Source organism: Meles meles, chromosome 21 (genome assembly GCF_922984935.1).
Source record: "Meles meles chromosome 21, mMelMel3.1 paternal haplotype, whole genome shotgun sequence".
NCBI classification, from domain to species: Eukaryota; Metazoa; Chordata; class Mammalia; order Carnivora; family Mustelidae; genus Meles; species Meles meles.
This window is the reverse complement of record NC_060086.1, coordinates 10026618-10047654: the sequence shown is the minus strand read 5'-3', so window position 1 is coordinate 10047654 and position 21037 is coordinate 10026618. Positions and strand designations below refer to the sequence as shown.

At 42.7% G+C, this 21037-nt stretch overlaps 1 protein-coding gene across 1 annotated transcript in view; it reads left to right on the top strand.

Annotated features, from left to right (window-relative positions):
- The window catches only part of LOC123933470 (cytochrome P450 3A12-like), a 59863-nt gene extending 41686 nt beyond the window's left edge, over window positions 1–18177 (top strand). The window contains exons 12-15 of the mRNA XM_045992661.1: window positions 2533–2693; window positions 4071–4297; window positions 6992–7154; window positions 14566–18177. Of these exons, the coding sequence (XP_045848617.1) occupies window positions 2533–2693; window positions 4071–4297; window positions 6992–7154; window positions 14566–14661 (647 nt within the window). The 3' untranslated portion in view covers window positions 14662–18177. The remainder of the gene's footprint in view (window positions 1–2532; window positions 2694–4070; window positions 4298–6991; window positions 7155–14565) is intronic.
- Window positions 18178–21037: the final 2860 nt, after the last annotated feature.

Sequence of the window (21037 nt, the reverse complement as noted above, 5' to 3'; positions counted from 1 at the left end):
TAGGTCTCCCTTTTACTTCCCCTGATGAGCCTTGAAATCAGCCATTACTTCAAGGAGCTCTGTTTCCTTTTAGTGAGAAGGGTATTTAGAAAACAAACTCTGGGATGCATGGATGGCACAGTCACTTGAGCATCTGACTCTTGGTTTCAACTCAGGTCATGATCTCAAGGATCATAGGATCAAGCTCCATATCTGGCTTTGTGCTCGTCGGGGAATCTGCTTGGAGATTCTGTCCCTCTGCCCCTACCACACATGTGTGTGCTTTCCCTTTCTGTAAAATAAATGAATGAATTTTAACTTTAAAAAAAAAAAAAAGAGGGGCGCCTGGGTGGCTCAGTGGGTTAAAGCCTCTGCCTTCGGCTCAGGTCATGATCCCAGGGTCCTGGGTTCGAGCCCCACATCGGGCTCTCTGCTCCGCGGGAAGCCTGCTTCCTCCTCTCTCTCTGCCTGCCTCTCTGCCTACTTGTGATCTCTCTCTCTGTCAAATAAATAAATAAAATCTTAAAAAAAAAAAAAAGAAACCAAAACCTGGGATCTAGGAGTGCTCATTGCTATTAGGGTTGCTTTTTTTTCTAGATCCTCTCAGTGGACCAGGCTAATCACATCAAATATATATTACACAGGAATGATAAACCTAAATATTTCTTTATATCTCCATAACCAGTGATTGTAGACATGCTCTCTGCCTTGATTTATAATTTCTTTCAATGTCAGAAACATTCCCATCATGGTTAACTTCAAGCTATCAAGGTTTCACAACCATCTCACAAAATTCCTATATATTTAACAATGGATTCTGGAGAAAAAGGACAGCCTTACTCTATCACATCACTAAAATAGATCTATACCTATGTATACATCTACCTCTATCTATCTGTGTGTTTGGTTCAAGAAATTTTTGTGATGAATATATCTGCCCTGTTCGGTACAGTGACCGTGGCACACACGTGGCTACTGAGCACTTGACATGTGGTTAGTGCCTCTGAAGAGCTGAATCTTATATTGCGTTTAATGTACTCGATTAAAATTTATATTTAAACAGCCACATCTGGCAAGTGGCCGTCACATTGAGCAGTGTAGATCTAAACTTGAATGTCTCTGGGTCCACGCTAAAGGAGGAAAGGTTGGATAGTTGAATTTATCCACAGTGACATCACAGAAAGTATCATTGAAAATCTTTCTTACAATGTCCCTGTGTTGTTTCTAGTTGTGAATTTCATGTCTGTTGCAGGTACCTTGTTCATTTCAGTGCTCTAAGGATCTAAAGGTCCTAATCCAGTTCCAGTCAAATAGGTTAGAGCCTGGGCAGCTTAGTTTCTACCAGGAGAAAATCAGAGAGGCCAACTTACATATAGGGTGGAGCCACTACTCACTGGATTCTATTTCTCTGTATTTCATGCTGGCCAGTACCCTTCTATTGACGCATTCTTTCTTATGCTTTTTTTTCTAATTAACATAGAGGGTATTATTTGCCCCCAGGGGTACGGATCTGTGAATCATCAGTCTTACACAATGCACAGCCCTCGGGGGGTATAGCTCAGGGGTAGAGCATTTGACTGCACAATGCACAGCACTCACCGTAGCACATACCCTCCCCAATGTCCATAACCCAACCCTGCCCCCCCAATCCCCCAGCAACCCCCAGTTTGTTTCCTAAGATTCAGAGTCTCTTATGGTTTGTCTCCATCCCCGGTCCCTTCTTATGCTCTTTTAATGGCATTAGCTACCTGGCATAGTCTCCCCTCTTCTAGCTTCTTGTCTGTGTTACAGTTTCTGTACGCATCTGAGATGATCCACTTGAAGAGTAGTGGGCCCCGGGTCTGCTATTACTAGATTCTTCCCGAAGGTATAATCCGTGCATCTCATCACATTTTGTGAAAGCTCAGATTTGGGTTCCATTGTGCTAGGATGAGGTTTGAAATTCTGCATTTCCAGTAAGCTCCCGGATGCTGTTGATGCTGCTGGTCCATGGAGCACACATAGGACAAAAGTTTTTCTGTAGCCCAATATTGTTCTCTTAAGTTCCTGCCAAAATGTTTAGATAAAAGTTCATTGAATTTTCCTGACAATTAAGCCTTAGCATTGCATACTCTCTCTCAAAAAAAAAAAAAAAAAAAAATTAAGCTGTAGAAGAATGTAAATTTTTCCCGGGGAAGAATACTAGCCTGTGTTACTTACAGCGAAAGTACTTTTAGGACTCTTCAGAGATAGACGGAAAACACTATGTATGTGAGACAGAAAAGCCATCTCCTGAAATTAGCCACCTGTGTTGGTGGGGAAGGTGGCATAAGCAGGAGCAGATGGCTGAAAATAGTTATAATCCTGGGGAATAAGCAGATCAAAACAACTTTTGCCTCTTTCTGGCTCTGTAGGATAGACATCAGAATGCAGACCACTCCTAGTCTGATTCCGAACTGCTTTTACCTATTTTCCCCCAAGGGATCTGGGAATTTCATTTGGGTTTCTTGTCATCTGAACTGTGATGTTTTTCATTCACCAGCTTTAGCTAAAATGTCTTTCTTCTCCTCTTAGCTCTGTCTGATCTGGAGCTCGTGGCCCAATCTATGACCTTTCTTTTTGCTGGCTACGAGACCACTAGCACTGCTCTTTCCTTCTTGGCATATGAATTGGCCACTCACCCTGATGTCCAGCAGAAACTACAGGAGGAGATTGATGTGACTTTCCCGAGTAAGGTGAGCAGGTCATATCTGAGGAGGGAGGTCAGGATGAGCTCTGTGATGCCTTAGTAACAGAAGAGCCCTCAAATCTTGTGGGTTTATGTAGCAAAAGTTTACTTTTGACTCACATTCCCATGTCCACGATGGGTATTAGTTGAGGATGGGAGTATTCAGTGATACAGGTAAAGAGGCTCTGCTTTCTTAGACCAGCGTTATCTAGAACGCGAAGACTTTGTGTTGGCCGGAGAACAAAAAACTTGAGTGTTGCTCACTTGCTTTTCCAGTATTTGGCCCCAAACTGACATACAGATCCTCAGATCACAGCCCATTTGCAAAGTGGTTTCTCCTAAGGTCGGGTGGGCTGGGAACTATGGGGGTCTACGTGCATCTTGGGTGAGCAGTAAGTGTCTATGCCCCACACACTCTGAAGGGTCAACTCTAATTAGCTCAACGTAACAAGTCAGAAACTGAGCTACAGAGACATAACATAACTTTCTTCCACATCACATACCTAGTGGTGAAAAAGCCAAGTTACAAACCAGGTTGCCTGGATCCTGATGGAACTCATAACTCCTACGGTGTTGGCTCTTAAATATAACACTAAGCGATAGATACAATTGCCCACAGTTTTCAGGCCTCTGCGCAAACTGAAATTCTCTGCTTATGAAGACACCTGGCCTCTGGGACTGGAGCAGCTTACTTGGTTTATTGTCAACCTTGACGCAACAACTATGAGACCCTTCCAGCAACAGAGGGTGGGGCTGAGGGTAGGGTTCTTATTCCCTTTACATCTTTCCCTAGAACTGAAATTGTGTACCATGGGACCATCTAATCTCAGTCTTCTTTTCTCATATTTGTGTTAGAGAAGAGCTCATTACTCCCCAGATTATTTATAGACTTTTTACATAATATAGTGCTTCTCTCCAAACTTTATATATATAATCAAAAACTAGGAAGCAGGATATTTCAACTAGAAGACTTTATGTGGAATAGGGAATTTTTCTGTTGTCCGTTCTCTCTCCTTGGTACAGAAGTGTGGGCCCTCTTTTGAAAGCAAACAGTGACTTCAGCATATTCCAAGTAAGAGTAAGGGTTATAGACTTTTAATCACTTTTGTTTACATGAGGAAGAATAACTACTACATGGTGGTGAGAGGGACTTAGGCCCTGTTTAGGGGGTTGTCCCAACGGTCTCCCCTAGTGACTTGTGTCTCTACACATGTCAGTGGGCCACTGAGCAGGTCAAAGGACATGGTAGATATGAAAATGTCCGTAAATGCCCTTTACCAAAATACATGATTCTTAGGTGTCCCTAACACTTCAGTAGTGTATAGAGTGAGTTGAATGTTGATTCCAAATCTCAATGTATCAAAATCTGTTTCTTTCCTTCCAGGCACCACCCACTTATGATGCCCTTGTACAGATGGAGTATCTGGACATGGTGTTGAATGAAACTCTGAGATTACATCCAATCGGTGGTAGACTTGAGAGGGTCTGTAAGAAAGATGTGGAGATCGGTGGTGTGTTCATTCCCAAAGGGACAGTGGTGATGGTGCCAGTCTTTACTCTTCACCGCGATCAGGATCTCTGGCCAGAGCCTGAGGAGTTCCATCCCGAAAGGTATGAGGAACCCACCCTCATACTGGATGATATTCTGATATTTCCTTCATATAGATGACAAGCATGTGGTTGTACAATTATTCATTTGGACATCTTTGTGCTCCTAGAAGTTTTTTTCTTATTACAAAATCATCATTCTTTGTTGTCAATATTTTATAAGCTATAGACTTAGAAACTATAGAAATGAAGAAAATTATACTCATCTACAGACCGAATATATTAAAATTAATAATAATGTCATGTATCTCCTTATGGACATTTTTCTGTGTACTATAGATTACTAAAAAATAGGATGATATTATAATTTTTGGTTTTGAACTGCCTAATGAAACATTAGACTACAAACAACATGCTATATTTCTGTGTGCGATTATATTTTTATGACTTATTTTTTTGTAACCACTATCATCTTTCAGGAAATAGGCCTTTTTGCCCTTTAAGTTTTTCTGTCCTCTCCAGGTCTCTGAATTCACCCTCCAGCCCCCACATTCCATGTTTATTAACCTTGGCCCTGTTCCTACTGGCCTTAGTGGGAGAGCAGATGCTGTGACCTGAGTCCTCATCCCTGGCAGGAGGAGCAGCCTCATGGCTGCTCATCTCTGATTCTTTTTGAACTCTTTTATTTTTAAAAGAGTTTAGGATATCACTGATGTCTTCTTTTCTCAAGCCCAGTGAATGTTCTTACAATTGTTGCTTTAAATTCTCCATTAGGCCTATTACTTGTATCTGTTTTACATAAATCTCTGGCTGTGGTCCAGGCTTCTACAGGGCCTTGGTTCTGGTGGAGTCGGTGTCAGGTCTCATTTCACAAGCAGACCAGAGCACACCTAGTTAAAACTCACCACATTCAGGCCAGGGACCAAACATTGCCCACAGCAAGCAAGGAGGGCCTCTACAGACAGCCAGCCTGAACGATAGAGCTGCCAAAACACAACAGCAGAGCCCAGGCACCACACACCAGTGACACTCTGTGAAGCTCCGGGCCCTGGGTGCTACCTGACCTCTTATCCATAAGGCCATTACTTTCAGGAGCACACACAGGTCCCATGCTATGTGTGGCTGCAGTCCTGTGCTGCTCTTGGTATCTAGGCTTCATTAAAAGCAAACTCATCTGTTCTCTAGCTGTCTTGAGACATCTTCTTTAGAGGGGTCTTGAGCTTTCTCTTCTGGGAATTCAAAGCAGAGTCTGGCTTTGGGCAAAGCTTGACTCCTTAAAAGAGTTGGTGCTTTCCTGTTTATTGTATCGGTGAACAAAATTTGGAGTGAACTTTTTAGAGATCTAGACTTTAAGCCACCGACTCTAAGCCCTTATGGCAGAGGCCTTATCTTGTTGTGTGGTGTCCCTAGTGCTAGCATCACGTTTTCAGTACTTGCTGGAAAAAGTCAGAATTGACCAAGTTGTCTGTTCTTTAGACCAGGAACCCTGGTGGTTCCCGCAAGTTCAGCAGTCCCCACTCCTGTGGCTTCTCAAACAGAAACCAGAGAGCACTCCAGGTGCTTCTCTGTGATTCATTCAATCATGAGAAGAAGTGCTTACCTATGTGTTTCAGGGACTGGGCCAGAGAGTAAGAAATCCACATATTAAAAAAAGGCTACTACGGAGCATTTTTGACACAACACAGGCATATCCTAGAGACACACATCTATGAAATACTTTTAATGCATCGTGTGTGCCTGTCACCTGCCCAACAACCACGAACCCATCCACATGCCGTTGTAATCCTTCATCTGATTCCCATATTACATTTATGTACATCATCTGTGATCATTCTAGAATGCTCTCCATAGCATAAGGACTTTAAAAAATAACCTCATCACAATGCCATTATCACTTTTCCAAAATCCACATTTTCCCTTAATATAATCAAATATTCAGGAATCAGTTTTAAATAAGATCTAGGATTGACCTTCAAGGAATTTATACCCTCATGAAACAGACAGACAGTAGTTATACTGGTTATACATATCGGAGAGTTTGACGACAGTAGAGCAGCATCACGTGCCCGTGTGAATCTTCTGACTTGTTTTTGAAAGTGAGAGGAGGTGCAGGTGGAGACGATAGGGATGAAAAGAGAAAAATAGAACTTTAAATCCTGGAGGGTGGGGTGCCTGGGTGACTCAGTTGGTTAAGTATCAGGTCATGGTCCTAGGGTCCTGGGATTGGGCCCCACTTCAGGCTCCCTCCTCCGTGGGTAGCCTGCTTCTTCCTCACCCTCTGCCTGCTACTCCTCACTGCTTATATGCTCTCACTCTCTCTGTCAAATCGATCGGTCAGTCAATCAATCCGTCATAGGAGGCATTTTCTCTACTTTCTTTTTCCATGAGCATGTGACCTATGTAAGTGGGAGTGGAGGCAGGAATCGACCTTTCCTTCAGTCAGGCTCATTTCCTGCTTGCCTTTCAGGGTGTGAACATCTCACCATGCCAAATGTAATTCTAGTGTTTAAGATAAATCTTCTTTTCAACAGCATTCGTCTCATCTCAACAAGACTAAATGCTCCCATAGGGTATGGGAAATGCGGAGGATCTATAGTTTACTGTTGTCACCACAGAATCAGCATAGCAAGATTTCAGTCGCCAACCCCCAAAAGTGTGTCCCATACAGTCCTGGTAAGAATCCCAAATCCCAAACGTGTAGGCTCTTATGGTTTCTGTGTTTCACTAATGTGTTCCCAATTTGTATCATGAAACCAGGTTCAGCAAGAAGAACAAGGACAGCATAAATCCTTATACATACCTGCCTTTTGGAACCGGACCCCGAAACTGCATTGGGATGAGGTTTGCGACCACGAGCATGAAACTTGCCCTTGTCAAAGTCCTGCAGAACTTCTCCTTCAAACCTTGTAAAGAAACACAGGTCAGAGAGATTGCTTTCTACATAAATAGTATATTACTGGGTTTTTTTTCAAACTAAGAGGTAAATAATGGATATGTGTGTGTCAGCGGGGAGGGGTCATTTATCCTTAATAATTTGTTCTATCAGCCAAGAGAATCTATTTGGAGTCATGCGTGGCCATTATTCAGCTCATGAGTGCCATGTCTGTGGTTTATAACCACTCAACCATAAGGGTCAGCTAGTCAGTTACATAGCTTGACATGCTTATGCAGACTTTTGAACTTGAGCGATGTTTTAAATTTCTCTCAAGGTCACTGAAAGGAAGGAAACATGCATAGTCTTGACATGCAGTGATTATCATGACATGACTTTTTTGTTGTTGTTTTGGTTTTTTATAAGATTTTGTTTATTTATTGACAGACAGAGATCACAGGTAGGCAGAGAGGCAGGCAGAGAGAGAAGAGGAAGCAGGCTCCCCGCTGAGCAAAGAGTCTGATGCGAGGCTCAATCCCAGGATCCTGGGATCACGACCACAGGCGGAGGCTTCAACCCACTGAGCCACCCAGGCGCCCCCATGACATGACTTTTGAAGGATGATCTTCTCCACCACAACTTACAGACACTCTCATGACTGTGGTTCTCAACCCCTGTTTGTACATTGGAATCAGTGGGTTCTTTTGAAAATCCTGACTGAAGAGCACCTGGGGCGCACAGAGGGGAGATCGTCCCTCTTCTAGAAGTGCATCCTTGAGAGGCAGTGTTCACGAAGATGCCTCTCCAGGAACAAATGAGCGGGCTGGTGCCTCTTCCTCCCCCACCCCTCACCACAAACACAGAGTCATCTGTCGGAAGCAGCACAGTGCCAGTACTGGCTGCCCAACTCGCTTACACCGAGCCCCACCTCCCTGTGCTTGGTGGGACTGCACTTCTCAGTCAGGCTTGCCTCCCAGCATAGCAGACCCTTTCCCCAGAAGACCAGCATAAACCCTTCCCCACACCAAGCCTCCTGACCAGAGGGTTCTACAGGGCCTCGGTTCTGGTGGAGTCGGTGTCAGGTCTCATTTCACAAGCAGACCAGAGCACACCTAGTTAAAGCTCACCACATTCAGGCCAGGGACCAAACACTGCCCACAGCAAGCAAGGAGGGGCTCTACAGACAGCCAGCCTGAACGATAGAGCTGCCAAAACACAACAGCAGAGCCCAGGCACCACACACCAGTGACACTCTGTGAAGCTCCGGGCCCTGACCTCTTATCAAAAGGTGCTACCTGACCTCTTATCCATAAGGCCATTACTTTCAGGAGCACACACAGGTCCCATGCTATGTGTGGCTGCAGTCCTGTGCTGCTCTTGGTATCTAGGCTTCATTAAAAGCAAACTCATCTGTTCTCTAGCTGTCTTGAGACATCTTCCTTAGAGGGGTCTTAATAGATATATTGAGAGCATGCCATCCCAAAGCAGCAGAATACACATTCTATTCAAGTGCATATGGAACATTCTTCAGAATAAATCACGTACTGGGTCACAAAACAAGCCTCAAAAAATACAATAAGATTGAAATCATACCACGCACCTTTGCTGACCACAACACTATGAAAAGAGACATCAAACACAATAACAAATTTGGACAGACCACAAATACATGGAGACTGAATAATGTTACTAACAATGCATGGGTCAGCCAGGAAATCAAAGAAGACCTTAAAAAAATACATGGATACAAATGAAAATGAAAACACAATGACCCCAAACCTTTGGGATGCAGGAAAAGCAGTCCTAAGAGGGAAGTATGTAGCATAGAGGTGTGCCTCAAGAACAAGAAAAATCTCATATAAACAACTTAACCCTATACTTAAAGGAGCTAGAAAAAGAACAGTAAGTGAAGCCTAAAACCAGCCAGAGGAAGGAAATAATAAAGATTAGAACAGGAATAAATGATATAGAAACTATAAAAACAATAGAACAGATCAATGAAACCAGGAGCTGCTCCTTTGAAAAAAAAAAAAAATGGGTGAAATTGACAAACCTCCAGCCAGGCTTATCAAAAAGAAAAGAGAAATTACCCCCAATAAATAAAATCACAAACAAGAGATGGGAAATAACAACCAATACCACAGAATTTTTTTTTATAAGAGAATATTATGAAAACCCGTATGCCAACAAATTGGACAACCTGGAAGAAATGGATAAATTCCTAGCAATATATAAACTACTGAAACTGAAACAGGAAGAAATAGAAAACTTGAACAGATCAATAATCAGCAAAGAAATTGAATCAGTAATCAAAAAACTCCTAACAGACCAGAGTCCAGGGCCAGATGGTTTTACAGGCAAATTCTACCAAATATTTAAAGAAGAATTCACGCCTATTCATCTCACAAGTCTCTTCTATAAGACCAGCATTGCCCTGATACCAGCACCAGATAAAAGACTCCACTAAAGAAGAGAACTGTAGGGGCGCCTGGGTGACTCAATGGGTTAAGCCTCTGCCTTTGGCCCAGGACATGATCTCAGGGTCCTGGGATGGAGCCCCACATCAGGCTCTCTGCTTGGCCAGGGAGCCTTTGCCTGCCTCTCTGTCTACTTGTGATCTGTCTCTCTGTCAAATAAGTAAATAAAATCTTTAAAAGAGAGAGAGAGAAAACTACAGGGCAATATCCCTGATGAACATGATGTAAAAATTCCCAATGAATACTGGCAAACTGAATCCAACAGTACATTAAAAAAAAAAAAAATCATTCACCACAATAAAGTAGGATTTATTCCTGGCTTGCAAGGGTGATTCAGTATTTGAAAATCAATCAATGTGATACACCACATTAAAAAAAGAAAGGATAGGAAGATATCATTTCAAGTATTTGACAAAGTACAACAACCATTCATGGTAAAAGTCCTCAACAAGGCACATTTTGAGGGAACATAATAAAGGCCACATATGAAAAACCCACAGCTAATATCATCCTCAGTAGGGGAAAAACGGAGAGTTTTTCCTCTATGGTCAGGAACAAGACAGATGTCCACAGACATCACTGTTATTTAACATAATACTGGAAGTCCTAGCCACAGCAGTCCGACAACACGAATAAAATGCTTCCAAGTCAGCAAGGAAGAAGTTGAACTCTCACTACATGCAGATGGCGTGATACTCTATATAGAAAACCCAAAGCCTCCACTAAAAAGCTGCTAGAACTGATCAATGAATTCAGTAAAATTGCAGGATACAAAATCAATGCCAGGAATTGGTTGCATTTCTATACACCAATAAGGTAGCAACAGAAAGAGAAATCAAGGAATCAATCCCATTTAAAACTGCACCAAAAATTAAGATGTCTAGGAATAAGCCTAACCAAAGAAGTGAAAGAACTGTGCTCTGAAAACTATAAAACAGAGATGAAAGAAATTGAAGAGGACACAAAGAAATGGGAAGACCTTCCATGCTCTTGGATTGGAAGAACAAATATTGTTAAAATGTCCATACTACCCAAAGCAATGTCCATGTTTAATGCAATGTGTTTCAAATACCAACGGCATTTTTCATGAATCTGGAGCAAATAATCCTAACATTTGAAAGGAACCACAAAAAGAATCCAAACAGCCAAAGCAACCTTGAAAAGAAGAGCAAAGCTGGAGGCATCACAATTCCAGACATCAGGTTATATTACAAAGCTGTAATGATCAAAACAAAATGACAGTAGCACAAAAATAGACACACAGGTGAGTGAAACAGATTCGAAAGCCCAGAAATGAACACACAACTCTATGGTCAAAGAATCTTTGACAAAGCAGGGAAGAATACCAACGGGGAAAAGACAGCGTGTTCCACAGATGCTGTTTATTAAACCGGACAGCAACGTGCAAAAGAATGAAACTGGGCCACATTCTTACACAATACACAAAAATAAATTCAAAATGGATTAAAGATCTAACCTGGTGGTGGGTATTAGGAAGGACACGTATTGCATGGAGCACTGGGTGTGGTGCATAAACAATGAATTCTGTTACACTGAAAAGAAATTAAATAAAAAAAAAAGATTTAATGTGAGACTGACACCATAAAAGTCCTACAGGAGAATATGGTCAGAAATCTCTTTGGCATCATCTACAGCAACTTCTTTATACATACGTCTCCTGAGGCAGAGGAGACAATAGCAAAAACAAAAACAAGAAAACAAACGAAAATACTACTAGGACTTCATCAAAATAAAAAGCTTCTGAACAATGAAGGAAATAACAGAACTAAAGGCAATCGACAGAATGGAAGAAGATATTTGCAAATCACGTATCTGATAAAGGACTGATAGCAAAAGATATAAGAACTTATAAAAGTGAACACCCTGAAAATAATTAAGGAGGGCCCGTGTGGTGATGAGCACTGGTTATTATACACAACTAATGAATCGTTGAACACTACATCAAACACTAATGATGTACTTAACTATATGTTGGCTAATTGAACATAATAAAAAACAAAACAGAAATAATCCAGGTTAAAAAATGGGCAGAATGCATGAATAGACATTTTCCCAAAGAAGGCATACAGATGATGAACATACACAGGAAAAGATACTCAACGTCTCTCATCTTCAGGGAAATACAAATCAAAACTACAATGAGATATCACCTCCCACCTGTCAGAATGGCTAAAATCAACAACATAAGAAACAACAGGTGTTGGCGAGGGTGCAGAGAAAGGAGAACCCTCTTGCACTGGTCATGAGAATGCAAACGGGTGCAGCCACTCTGGAAAACAGTATCGAGGTTCCTTAAAAAGTTCAAAAATATGACTACCATGATAGGTATGAAGGAGGGGACTTCTTGTGATGAGCTCTGGATGTTATATGTAAGTGACTAATCACTAAATTCTACTCCAGAAACCAGTATTACACTGTATGTCAATTAACTACAATGTAAATTAAAAATCGATACCAAAAACAATAGTACTACCCTACAGTTGTACTACTAGGTATTTATCGAAAGAATACAAAAATACAAATTCAAAGGGATACGTACACTCTGATGTTACTCGCAACATTATCTACGATAGCCAAATTATGGAAAGAACCCAAACGTCCACTGACTGATGAATGGACAAGGAAGGTGTAGCATGTATATACAATGGAATGTTACTCGGCCTTAAAAAAGAATGAAGTCTTGCCATTCGCAACAACCTGGATAGAGCTAGAGAGTATTACACTAAATAAAATAAGTCCGAGAAAGACAAATGTATGATTTCACTCGTATATGGAATTTAAGAAACAAAACAAAGGGGAAAAAAGAGAGAGAGTAGCAAACCAAGAAACAGACTCTTTTTTTTTTGTTTTAAAGATTTTATTTATTTATTTGACAGACAGAGATCACAAGTAGGCAGAGAGGCAGGCAGAGAGAGAGGAAGGGAAGCAGGCTCCCTGCCGAGCAGAAATTCCGATGCAGGGCTCGATCCCAGGACCCCAGGATCATGACCTGAGCTGAAGGCAGAGGCCTTAACCCACTGAGCCACCCAGGCACCCCAAGAAACAGACTCGTGATGATAAAGAACAATCTGATGGTTACCAGAGAGGGAGGGGTGGGAGGAAGGGTGAAATGGGTGATGGAGATTAAGGAGTACACTGTGATAAGCGCAGGGAGATGTGTGGAAGTGTTGAATCACTATGTTGTATGCCTGAATCTCATATTATACTACATTAACTAACTGGAATTTAAATAAGAAAAATTTTTTAAAAATCAATAAAAATCCTGATGCCCAGGTCATCTGAGATTTTCTAACATAGTTCACCCAGAATGTGGCTTTAAAACTGCCTCCATGGATTCTCATGAGGACACAAGGTTGAGAATCCATGGTGTGAAGCGTGTCTGCCAGATGTGACGGACTCCCATGATCCAGGCCATCCTGTGTGCTTGGCCCCACCTTCTGCAAGCCGGGCTCCAGTCAGGCTGTGTTCCCTTTCCTTCCCAGTCCGAGTTGTGTGAAGGCTCAGCACGCTCTCCTCCCATCTGTTCTCATCCTTCCAGGCCTGGTCAGTCCCTGCCAAGCCCCTCCCTGGAGCCTTCCCATGCACCAGATCCCATTCCCTCCTCTGCTCTGTTAGAGGCTACTACAGGCCACTGTCATCAGCAGAGTCCCCAAGCTGAACGCTTTGTCATTAATCCAGCCACTCCGTTCTATGTTTTCTTTGGACCTAAGAGCGTCTTTAACTCTAGCATCTCATTTAATTCCTTTCTTAAACTCCCACCAGTGGCTTATAGTTATCCAGTAAAGTTCACAAGTGATTTGAAGTTCATTGAGAGCCCTGGGATGCAAATTGTAAAGAATTTTAATTTTAATAATTAACAAATGACATTTGTGTATAGGCTTGGGTGTGTGTGTGTGTGTGTGTGTGTGTGTGTGTCGTCTGTCTTTCTGCAGGGGAAATACAAGCATGCCATTTAAAATTTTAAAATAACAAGTTACATTTTTAGAAGGATCTGGAAAACATAAAGAATTGTTGCCACTGAATCATCTCAAGCAAGGCTGTACAATATGGCCTACTTTTAGGACTTGTGCATTTTTTATACAGCTCCTCCCTTTATTAGACTTCCTCAGAGAAGAGGAGGAAGCCAGAATTAGTCTCCATTCTATTTGTGGCTTTGCAGCAGCTGCATAGCACTAAATGACTACAAACGAGGGTCTAAGCCCTGAGAGAAAGCCGGGCTCTGGCACACCCGAGCCGGGGCAGACACTCCCTGAAAGCTCCTGCTCACCCACGGGCTGGCAGTTCTCACCTTCCAAGGTGTTTGCATACCCTTCAGTCAACCGACATTAGAAGGTAACTCTGCCTGGGGCTCCCCCACTCTTTAGGATAGTCACTGGGAGAGAATGGGGCTAACGGTTCACTCAGAACACTGTAGGGTCTTCAGCAGCTCACCATTTGCCTTATATTCTGGAGCCGGGAGATGGTAGAAAACAACCGTCATGCTTCACGAAGAACTCCTGCCATCAAGAATGGATGGTTCCACTGGGAGAGGTGACGGGATCTTTAGCAGGGACGAGGGCCACACATTAGAGTGTGTAAGACCCACTCGGGTTTACTTTGCAAGCTTGAACATACACAAAATAGACTCTGCATTGCTTTTGAAAATGCTTTGACATGATGCCTAAGAATCTGGTTTAAAATGTAAACATTTATTCCTTTTACTTAAAATTAAAGCGAAAGGACCGCAAGCCCAACAAAATGTTATCCCCAGCCTGGTACAGCATAGGTGCTCAGTAGATATTTGCTGAATGAGTGACGGATGTATCCTCCCACCCTCCAGTCTCGGCAGCTTACAGAATAGGAGTAAGATCCCAGATATCTGAGTCTAATAGTATTTATGTGTTTGAAAAGCATTATTGTCCTTCGTGTTTCTTGTCATGGGCTTCATTCCTGGTTCTCATATGCTTGTCTAACTATTGTAGATTCACCTGGAAAGGAGCACTCAAGGGGCTGTTAAACTGGAAAAACCCATTGTTCTCAAGGTAGAGCCAAGAGAATGGAGTGAAAACAAAGCCTGACTTTCCCGAAGGACTTCCCCTTTGTTCTTCAAGATCCCGGATCACCAGAGACTTCAGTTTACTTTGTGAGTAAAACCCAGAAATGAAGATGGCCTTCATGTACTGCCCGTGACGGATGACTAGGGATTCTGTACATTCGTTTAGCTTTCTCCAGGGTCTGTGTGGAGCATTTATTGTGGAAAGTGAAGGAAGTCGCTAAAAAGTCCCAGAGATGTAGACTCAGCCGGTCCGGTTCACACAGACTACCCCCAGTTAGTACCATCTGTTCCCCTGACCGTTGATCAAGAATAAAACTTCCTCAACAATTTTATCAACAAACGTTAATGGAGACAAGAATTACTGTGGTGACCGTGGTAGTGACATTTATATCACATGTCTTATTTTGAATATTCTACAAGAAATATTACACTGAGCCAGTCAGTCAACAGCTCTTGACAAAAATACTAACCAATGCCTTTGTGTACATTAAGGCGGAATCCGTAGAACTGAAGGAGTGAGAGCCAGTGACTGAATGTTTTGACCATCCCAGTCGCTGGGTGGGTGAAGCTCGTTCAGAACTCCAATGTCATATATGAAGATAAGTGAGAGTTAATCCACTGTGACTTTGCCCATTGGTCAGAAAGTATATTCACAATTTAATTCTACACGTTGTGGAGCACATGTTTTTTGTAACTTTCGATTGAGGCACTTAGTATTATATGATTCCTTTTGATTTCATGTTTTCATCTCATCTAACGTGTTGTTCTGGTAGGCAGGGAACATGCTTTCTCTTTGTGTTTCAGCCTCAGCTCCCAACTGCCCTGACACAATGAACATCAAATCAGGGACGGTTGACTGGCCAGTGCATTAGACAGAAAAGCTAAAAGCATTTGTCCATTTCGGCTGGTATCAGGAGCTGCAGAGGAGTCTTCTGTTTCCTTCCCCACCCTATCCCTACTTTCTCTTTCCTCTCTTCCCTTCCTTTGCCTCCCTTCCTAGATAATTCAGTCCTAAAGCCATAGGTGGGGCACAGCCAGGTGGGCAGCCCCATATTTGGGGTCAGGGGCTGAGAAGGGAGTCACACTGACTCCAAATCAGAAAAATCAGAAACTAAGTAGGGTGCGAAGGGTGTTCGCATGAAGAAGCAGCCTGGCATGGGTGTGGGAGCCCAAGCTAGGTAAGAAAGATGTCCACACATAGGGGTGGTTTGTCAAGAGTCCCCAATGGGACAGGGTAAGAAGACCTCAACATCACCTCTGGCATATTCTTACCAGGGAGGCAAACCTGCAAGAAATTCTCAAAAAGATCAGACAAAACCAAATAAAAGAATATCTATTCTTAATCTATAACTAGTGTATAATCTTCGATAAAATCAAGGTCTTGAAAGTGATAAAAAAAAAAAAGAAAGAAAAAACAAGCCCAGATTGGAGACACTTGCCCCCCCCCAGCCCCACCTCAAAGCAAACCAAGACTAATGAGTTTCAACCTATCCCAGGAAGGTGACTTTTTTTTTTTTAAAGATTTTATTTATTTATTTGACAGAGAGAGATCACAAGTAGATAGAGAGGCAGGCAGAGAGAGAGAGAGAGGGTAGCAGGCTCTCTGCCGAGCAGAGAGCCCGATGCGGGACTCGATCCCAGGACCGTGAGATCATGACCCGAGCCGAAGGCAGCGGCTTAACCCACTGAGCCACCCAGGCGCCCCGGAAGGTGACGTTTTGACAGTCCATCTAAAATTTCCTGATTGCCACTGGTGAGTCATCTTCAGGATAGAAACCCTGAAAGTCCATCCCCCAGAAGGAAGGTGTCTTGACCAGAAACAATCCTTTCTTTTCCCTCTGTGCACTTCTTGCCCCACCGTCCTTCCTAGAAAACCCTGCATTTTGTACACCTCTTGGAAGCAACTACCTACTTGCCAGATGGGATGGTGCCAGTTCATGAAACCCTTCATAAAGCCAATTACAGCTTCAACTTGATTGCTGGAATTCTGTTCTTTAACAAAAGCCTTAACTGAGACAAAGTAAGTGTTTCAGACTGAAGTAAAGAGACTAAAGATAGGTGAAATGTAAAATCAGTGACCAAGTGAAGTCCTTCGGCTATAAAGGACATTGTGGGGACACTGGGGAGACAGGCTATGATGGTTACTCGGCAGTAATGTGTCAGCTTCCACTTCCTAACTTTGAGGGAGAATGTCTTTGTAGGAATGAGAGGAGATTCTGAAACATTAGGTCAGCAATTTACTCTGAGATGGGTCAGGAGCAGAGTTCTTGGAAGAGACTCTTCTGGAAGCTTGTGATTGTTCTCAGGAGAAGAGGGTCACAGAAGCAGCTTGAGCCTACACAGCTCTCCACATCCCTACCTTAGTCTGACTCATATTATTTAATGCAACAAGGCAGGACCACACAGTGATGAGAGGTGGGGACCTCTGAGGCTGGAGCTCCTGGGGTTTGAATCCAGCTCAGTCCAGGACTGAGTTTAGACCAATCAGTGGCTTTGGGTAAATGAAGAAAAGGTGCCCCTTTTGCATGGCTGGGCCCACAGGGCTTGGGCCACCCTCCAGTACAGGTACCTTGAACAAATGACCGAATACCTCCCCGCTCAGGACTTAGTCCTTCAGATTCTTAAAATCAGGGGATGATGCCAGTGCCTATCTGACATGACGATGAAGCCAGACGATGTATGTGAAGTGTTTAGGACACAGGCCACGGAGCACGCGGTGAGCACATAATCAATGTCAGCTATTACTTTCGTAGCATTGTTATCCTCAGTCCTCAGGAGGCCATGTTCATTTGGACATTTGGGCTCCAGCCCAATGGCTGTCCAGCTTCAATCTGCCATTTGAGAAAGTAATTGCAGACATCTTCCATGGAGGTTTAACTATGAAGGTATTGATGTCTCAGCTGATGTTCTTCAGGAATTTTCCAAAGGACCATATAAACATCCCCCTTCTAGAAGTGCCTCTGTCAAGAGAGAATAATGTGAACCTCACTGAGTTGGAGCAGGGAGGTGTCAGCAGGGGGCGCCCTCGCATCCTACCATGCAGACCCAGCAGGAAGCGATGGACTTGACCTTGCAGGGACTTGGACCTTGCCCTACCTTACTATCTCAGCGGGAGGAAGAAAGGCTCTCCTTGTCACCACAACCCACCACCCCTTCTGCATCACAAGAGCTCCACCAATGAGAAGCCTCCACACTTCTAATTCCCGGATGACTTCAATAGACTCCAGTTCATAACAGCCTTCCCAGCTTCTCCTTCTCTGCTGGAAAGAACGTACCATAGAAGTCACTTTTAGGCAAACAAGCTTGAGTGATGGATTGTAGAAATGGCCCATTGCGTCCCCCTGGCTGAATACAGACAGGCCCATCAGGTGACCCATCTCAAAATATCCATAGACCCAATCTTACCAATGGGCTACTTACAACTCTGCACAGTTACCAAAAAAGAGAAAATGCCCTTTGTCACCATGCCTCATCTTCCCCCAAACAGTCCCCAGCCACTGTGTCCTTGCAGTGTAACCAATAAACGTCTATCTCCTTTGTTCTGTCTCAGGTGAATTCTTTCACAGATTGTACCACCAGTTTCTTCCCAATCATTGCCCCGCATTTGGGGGGCCCCATCCGAATGGGACAGGCACCCCATTTAAACATCACATTTGGTGGTCCCACATGGGGAGCCTGCCCCCCCCCGACACACACACATTTGGTGGCCACTGATAAAGAGCCTTTGCCAGTCCGGACTCTTCCCGGGTTCTCCAGGAATTTCTCAGGACTTTCCCTCAGTGGACGCACTCTAAGCAGACCCAAGTGGAATGTAATTTGGTATTTAAACTAGTTGAAACTTTTATTCTACCAAGGTTTACTCAAGGTCAAATAATCTTGCAATTTATTCACAAAAAGATAACTTTACAAGATGGTTAGTTTTGTCCAACTTAACATTTTCCAGGTTAATTTGTACCATACTTTTCAAAGTGTTTGGTAACCTGAAACTTTAAAGTTTTGCTTGAGTGATAAATTGGATGAGTTCATTGGCCATCTAAATCTTTCCTGAATACGGTAAGATATTAAAGCGTTGATTACTGAACTTAGGTTTGTGCTTTTGGCTTCTTACTGCACACAAACCAAGGATATTTAAGTCGATTGGTAAACATGCTTTGTGTTTAATTGACTCATAAATCTGCCATCTAAAGAATTCTAGTGTACAGTCAGAATGGCTAAAACAACAGATGTTGGAAACGGTGTGGAGAAAAGGGAACCCTCTTATACTGCTGGTGGAAATGTAAGCGAGTACAGACATTCTGGAAGACAGTATGGAGGTTCCTCAAGAAGTTGAAAATAGAGATACCCTATGACCCAGCAATTACACTACTAGGTATTTACCCCAAAGATATAAATGTAGTGATCTGAAGGGACACCTGCACCCCAGTGTTCATAGCAGCAATGTCCACAATAGCTAGACTGTGGAAAGAGCTGAGATGTCCATCAACAGATGAATGGATAAAGAAGATGTGTATATATACAATGGAATATTCCCTTGCCATTAGAAAGGAAGAATACTTACCATTTACATCGACAAGGGTGGGACTGGAGGGTATTATGCTGAGGGAAATAAGTCCATCATAGAAAGACAATTATATGGTTTCATTCATTTGTGGAATATAAGAAACAGCACAGAGGATCATAGGGGAAGGGAGGGAAAACTGAATGGGAAGTCATCAGAGGGAAGAAAAACCATGAGAGACTTTTTTTTTAAGATTTTATTTATTTGACAAAGATCACAAGTAGACAGAGAGGGGGGTGGAGAGAGAGGAGGAAGCAGGCTCCCTGCTGAGCAGAGAGCCCAATGTGGGGCTCCCAGGACCCTGAGCCAAAGGCAGAGGCTTTAACCCACTGAGTCACTCAGGTGCCCCAAGACTTTATCTGTAGGAAACAAACTGAGCGTTACTGGAGGGGAGGTGTTAAGCTGATGGGGTAGCTGTGTGATGGCTATTAAAGAGGGCATGATGTAATGACCACTGGATGTTTTACACAACTGATGAATTATTGAACACTACCTCTGAAACTAATGCTGTACCATATGTTGGCTAGTTGAATTTAAATTTAAAAAATTAAGAATTCCAATGTAAAAATTCACACTTGGTTGCTACTGAGTTTTGGTTGCTACTGAGTTAATAAGGTTTCTAAGGGTTAAAATTCTGCTAAATGTAATTAAGACTGATGCAAGTAAGGGAAACAACTCTGTATGTAGGGAAATAGGAGATGTGTAAGAAAGGTGTAAGGAATGGGAATACATTTTTATTGAAGGGAAAAGAAAGTAACTTTGTCCTAAAATGAGAGCAGTTGTTTGGAGAGAAACAGTTTGGACAAAATATGAATGCAAAAGAAAATTGTAGAAGGTTGTGAAGGGAAATCTTTGGAAAGGAATATTTTGTGTGGTCAGGGTGGACTGGACTAAAATTGAAATTCTGCTTTCTGTCTGCTAAGGAGACAAGATTTTCTTGGATTATTAGTTGAGAGACATGCATAGACTCACATGTGCCCAGACAACTTTAAGGAACTAGGGTTGACTTTATGGAGCCAATAAAGCCCCTTAGAAGTTTGCCCTGATTCCTTGTTTCCAGAGTTCCTGGCAGCCTTACCAGGTAAGTAAAGAATGTCGTTCCTGGCAGGTGCAGGAGCCTCCAGATATGTTGGGGACCTCCAGAAGAGGAATTTGCCCAAATCTACAGGTATTGTAGTCATGTCTGTTGGCAAGTATTTGGCTTGGCTTCTGACCTAGAGAGGCTATTAAAAGTTCAATCAAGATACCTTATGAAAAGTTCCATCAGAGCAGATTTTAGATATGTATGACCAATCACTCTTCTTGCTGAGCTTATGAAAATAATTCAGTCAACTTTTTATAAGGCAAATGGATTTAAGTGTTAAATGCAAATGAATTAGTGTTAATTTGGCTATCTCTGGAAATAAGGGTGAATGTAGAGAAAGGTTATGTTTCAATAGTACAATTTTGCGGGTGTTAAATTCTAGTTCTGATTGTCTTTGAATATTTGTTGTTTAGCAAAGCTAGACAGCTTGGGGTAAAGTTCTGGAAAATTGCCACAGTGGCTCATATACAGATACTCTTCATTCTTGTTATTGTATGGGGATAATAACGGGAGCCTTGGATGTATGATTATTTGACCAGCTTGAAAATGGAATGGCTTCCCCAACAACTGTATAATTCAACCACCACCTTGACCCCAGAGTCCCCCAAGGGAGAGGGATGGATGGCTTTGAGGCCAATTTCAGCCCCACTGGCTTCTTCTCAGGGCCCAGCACACTGCTGAGCACACAGAAGGCCTTCAGTGAAAACATCTTGGGGCTGTTTGTGAAACACATATTGGAAAAACACCCGGACTTCC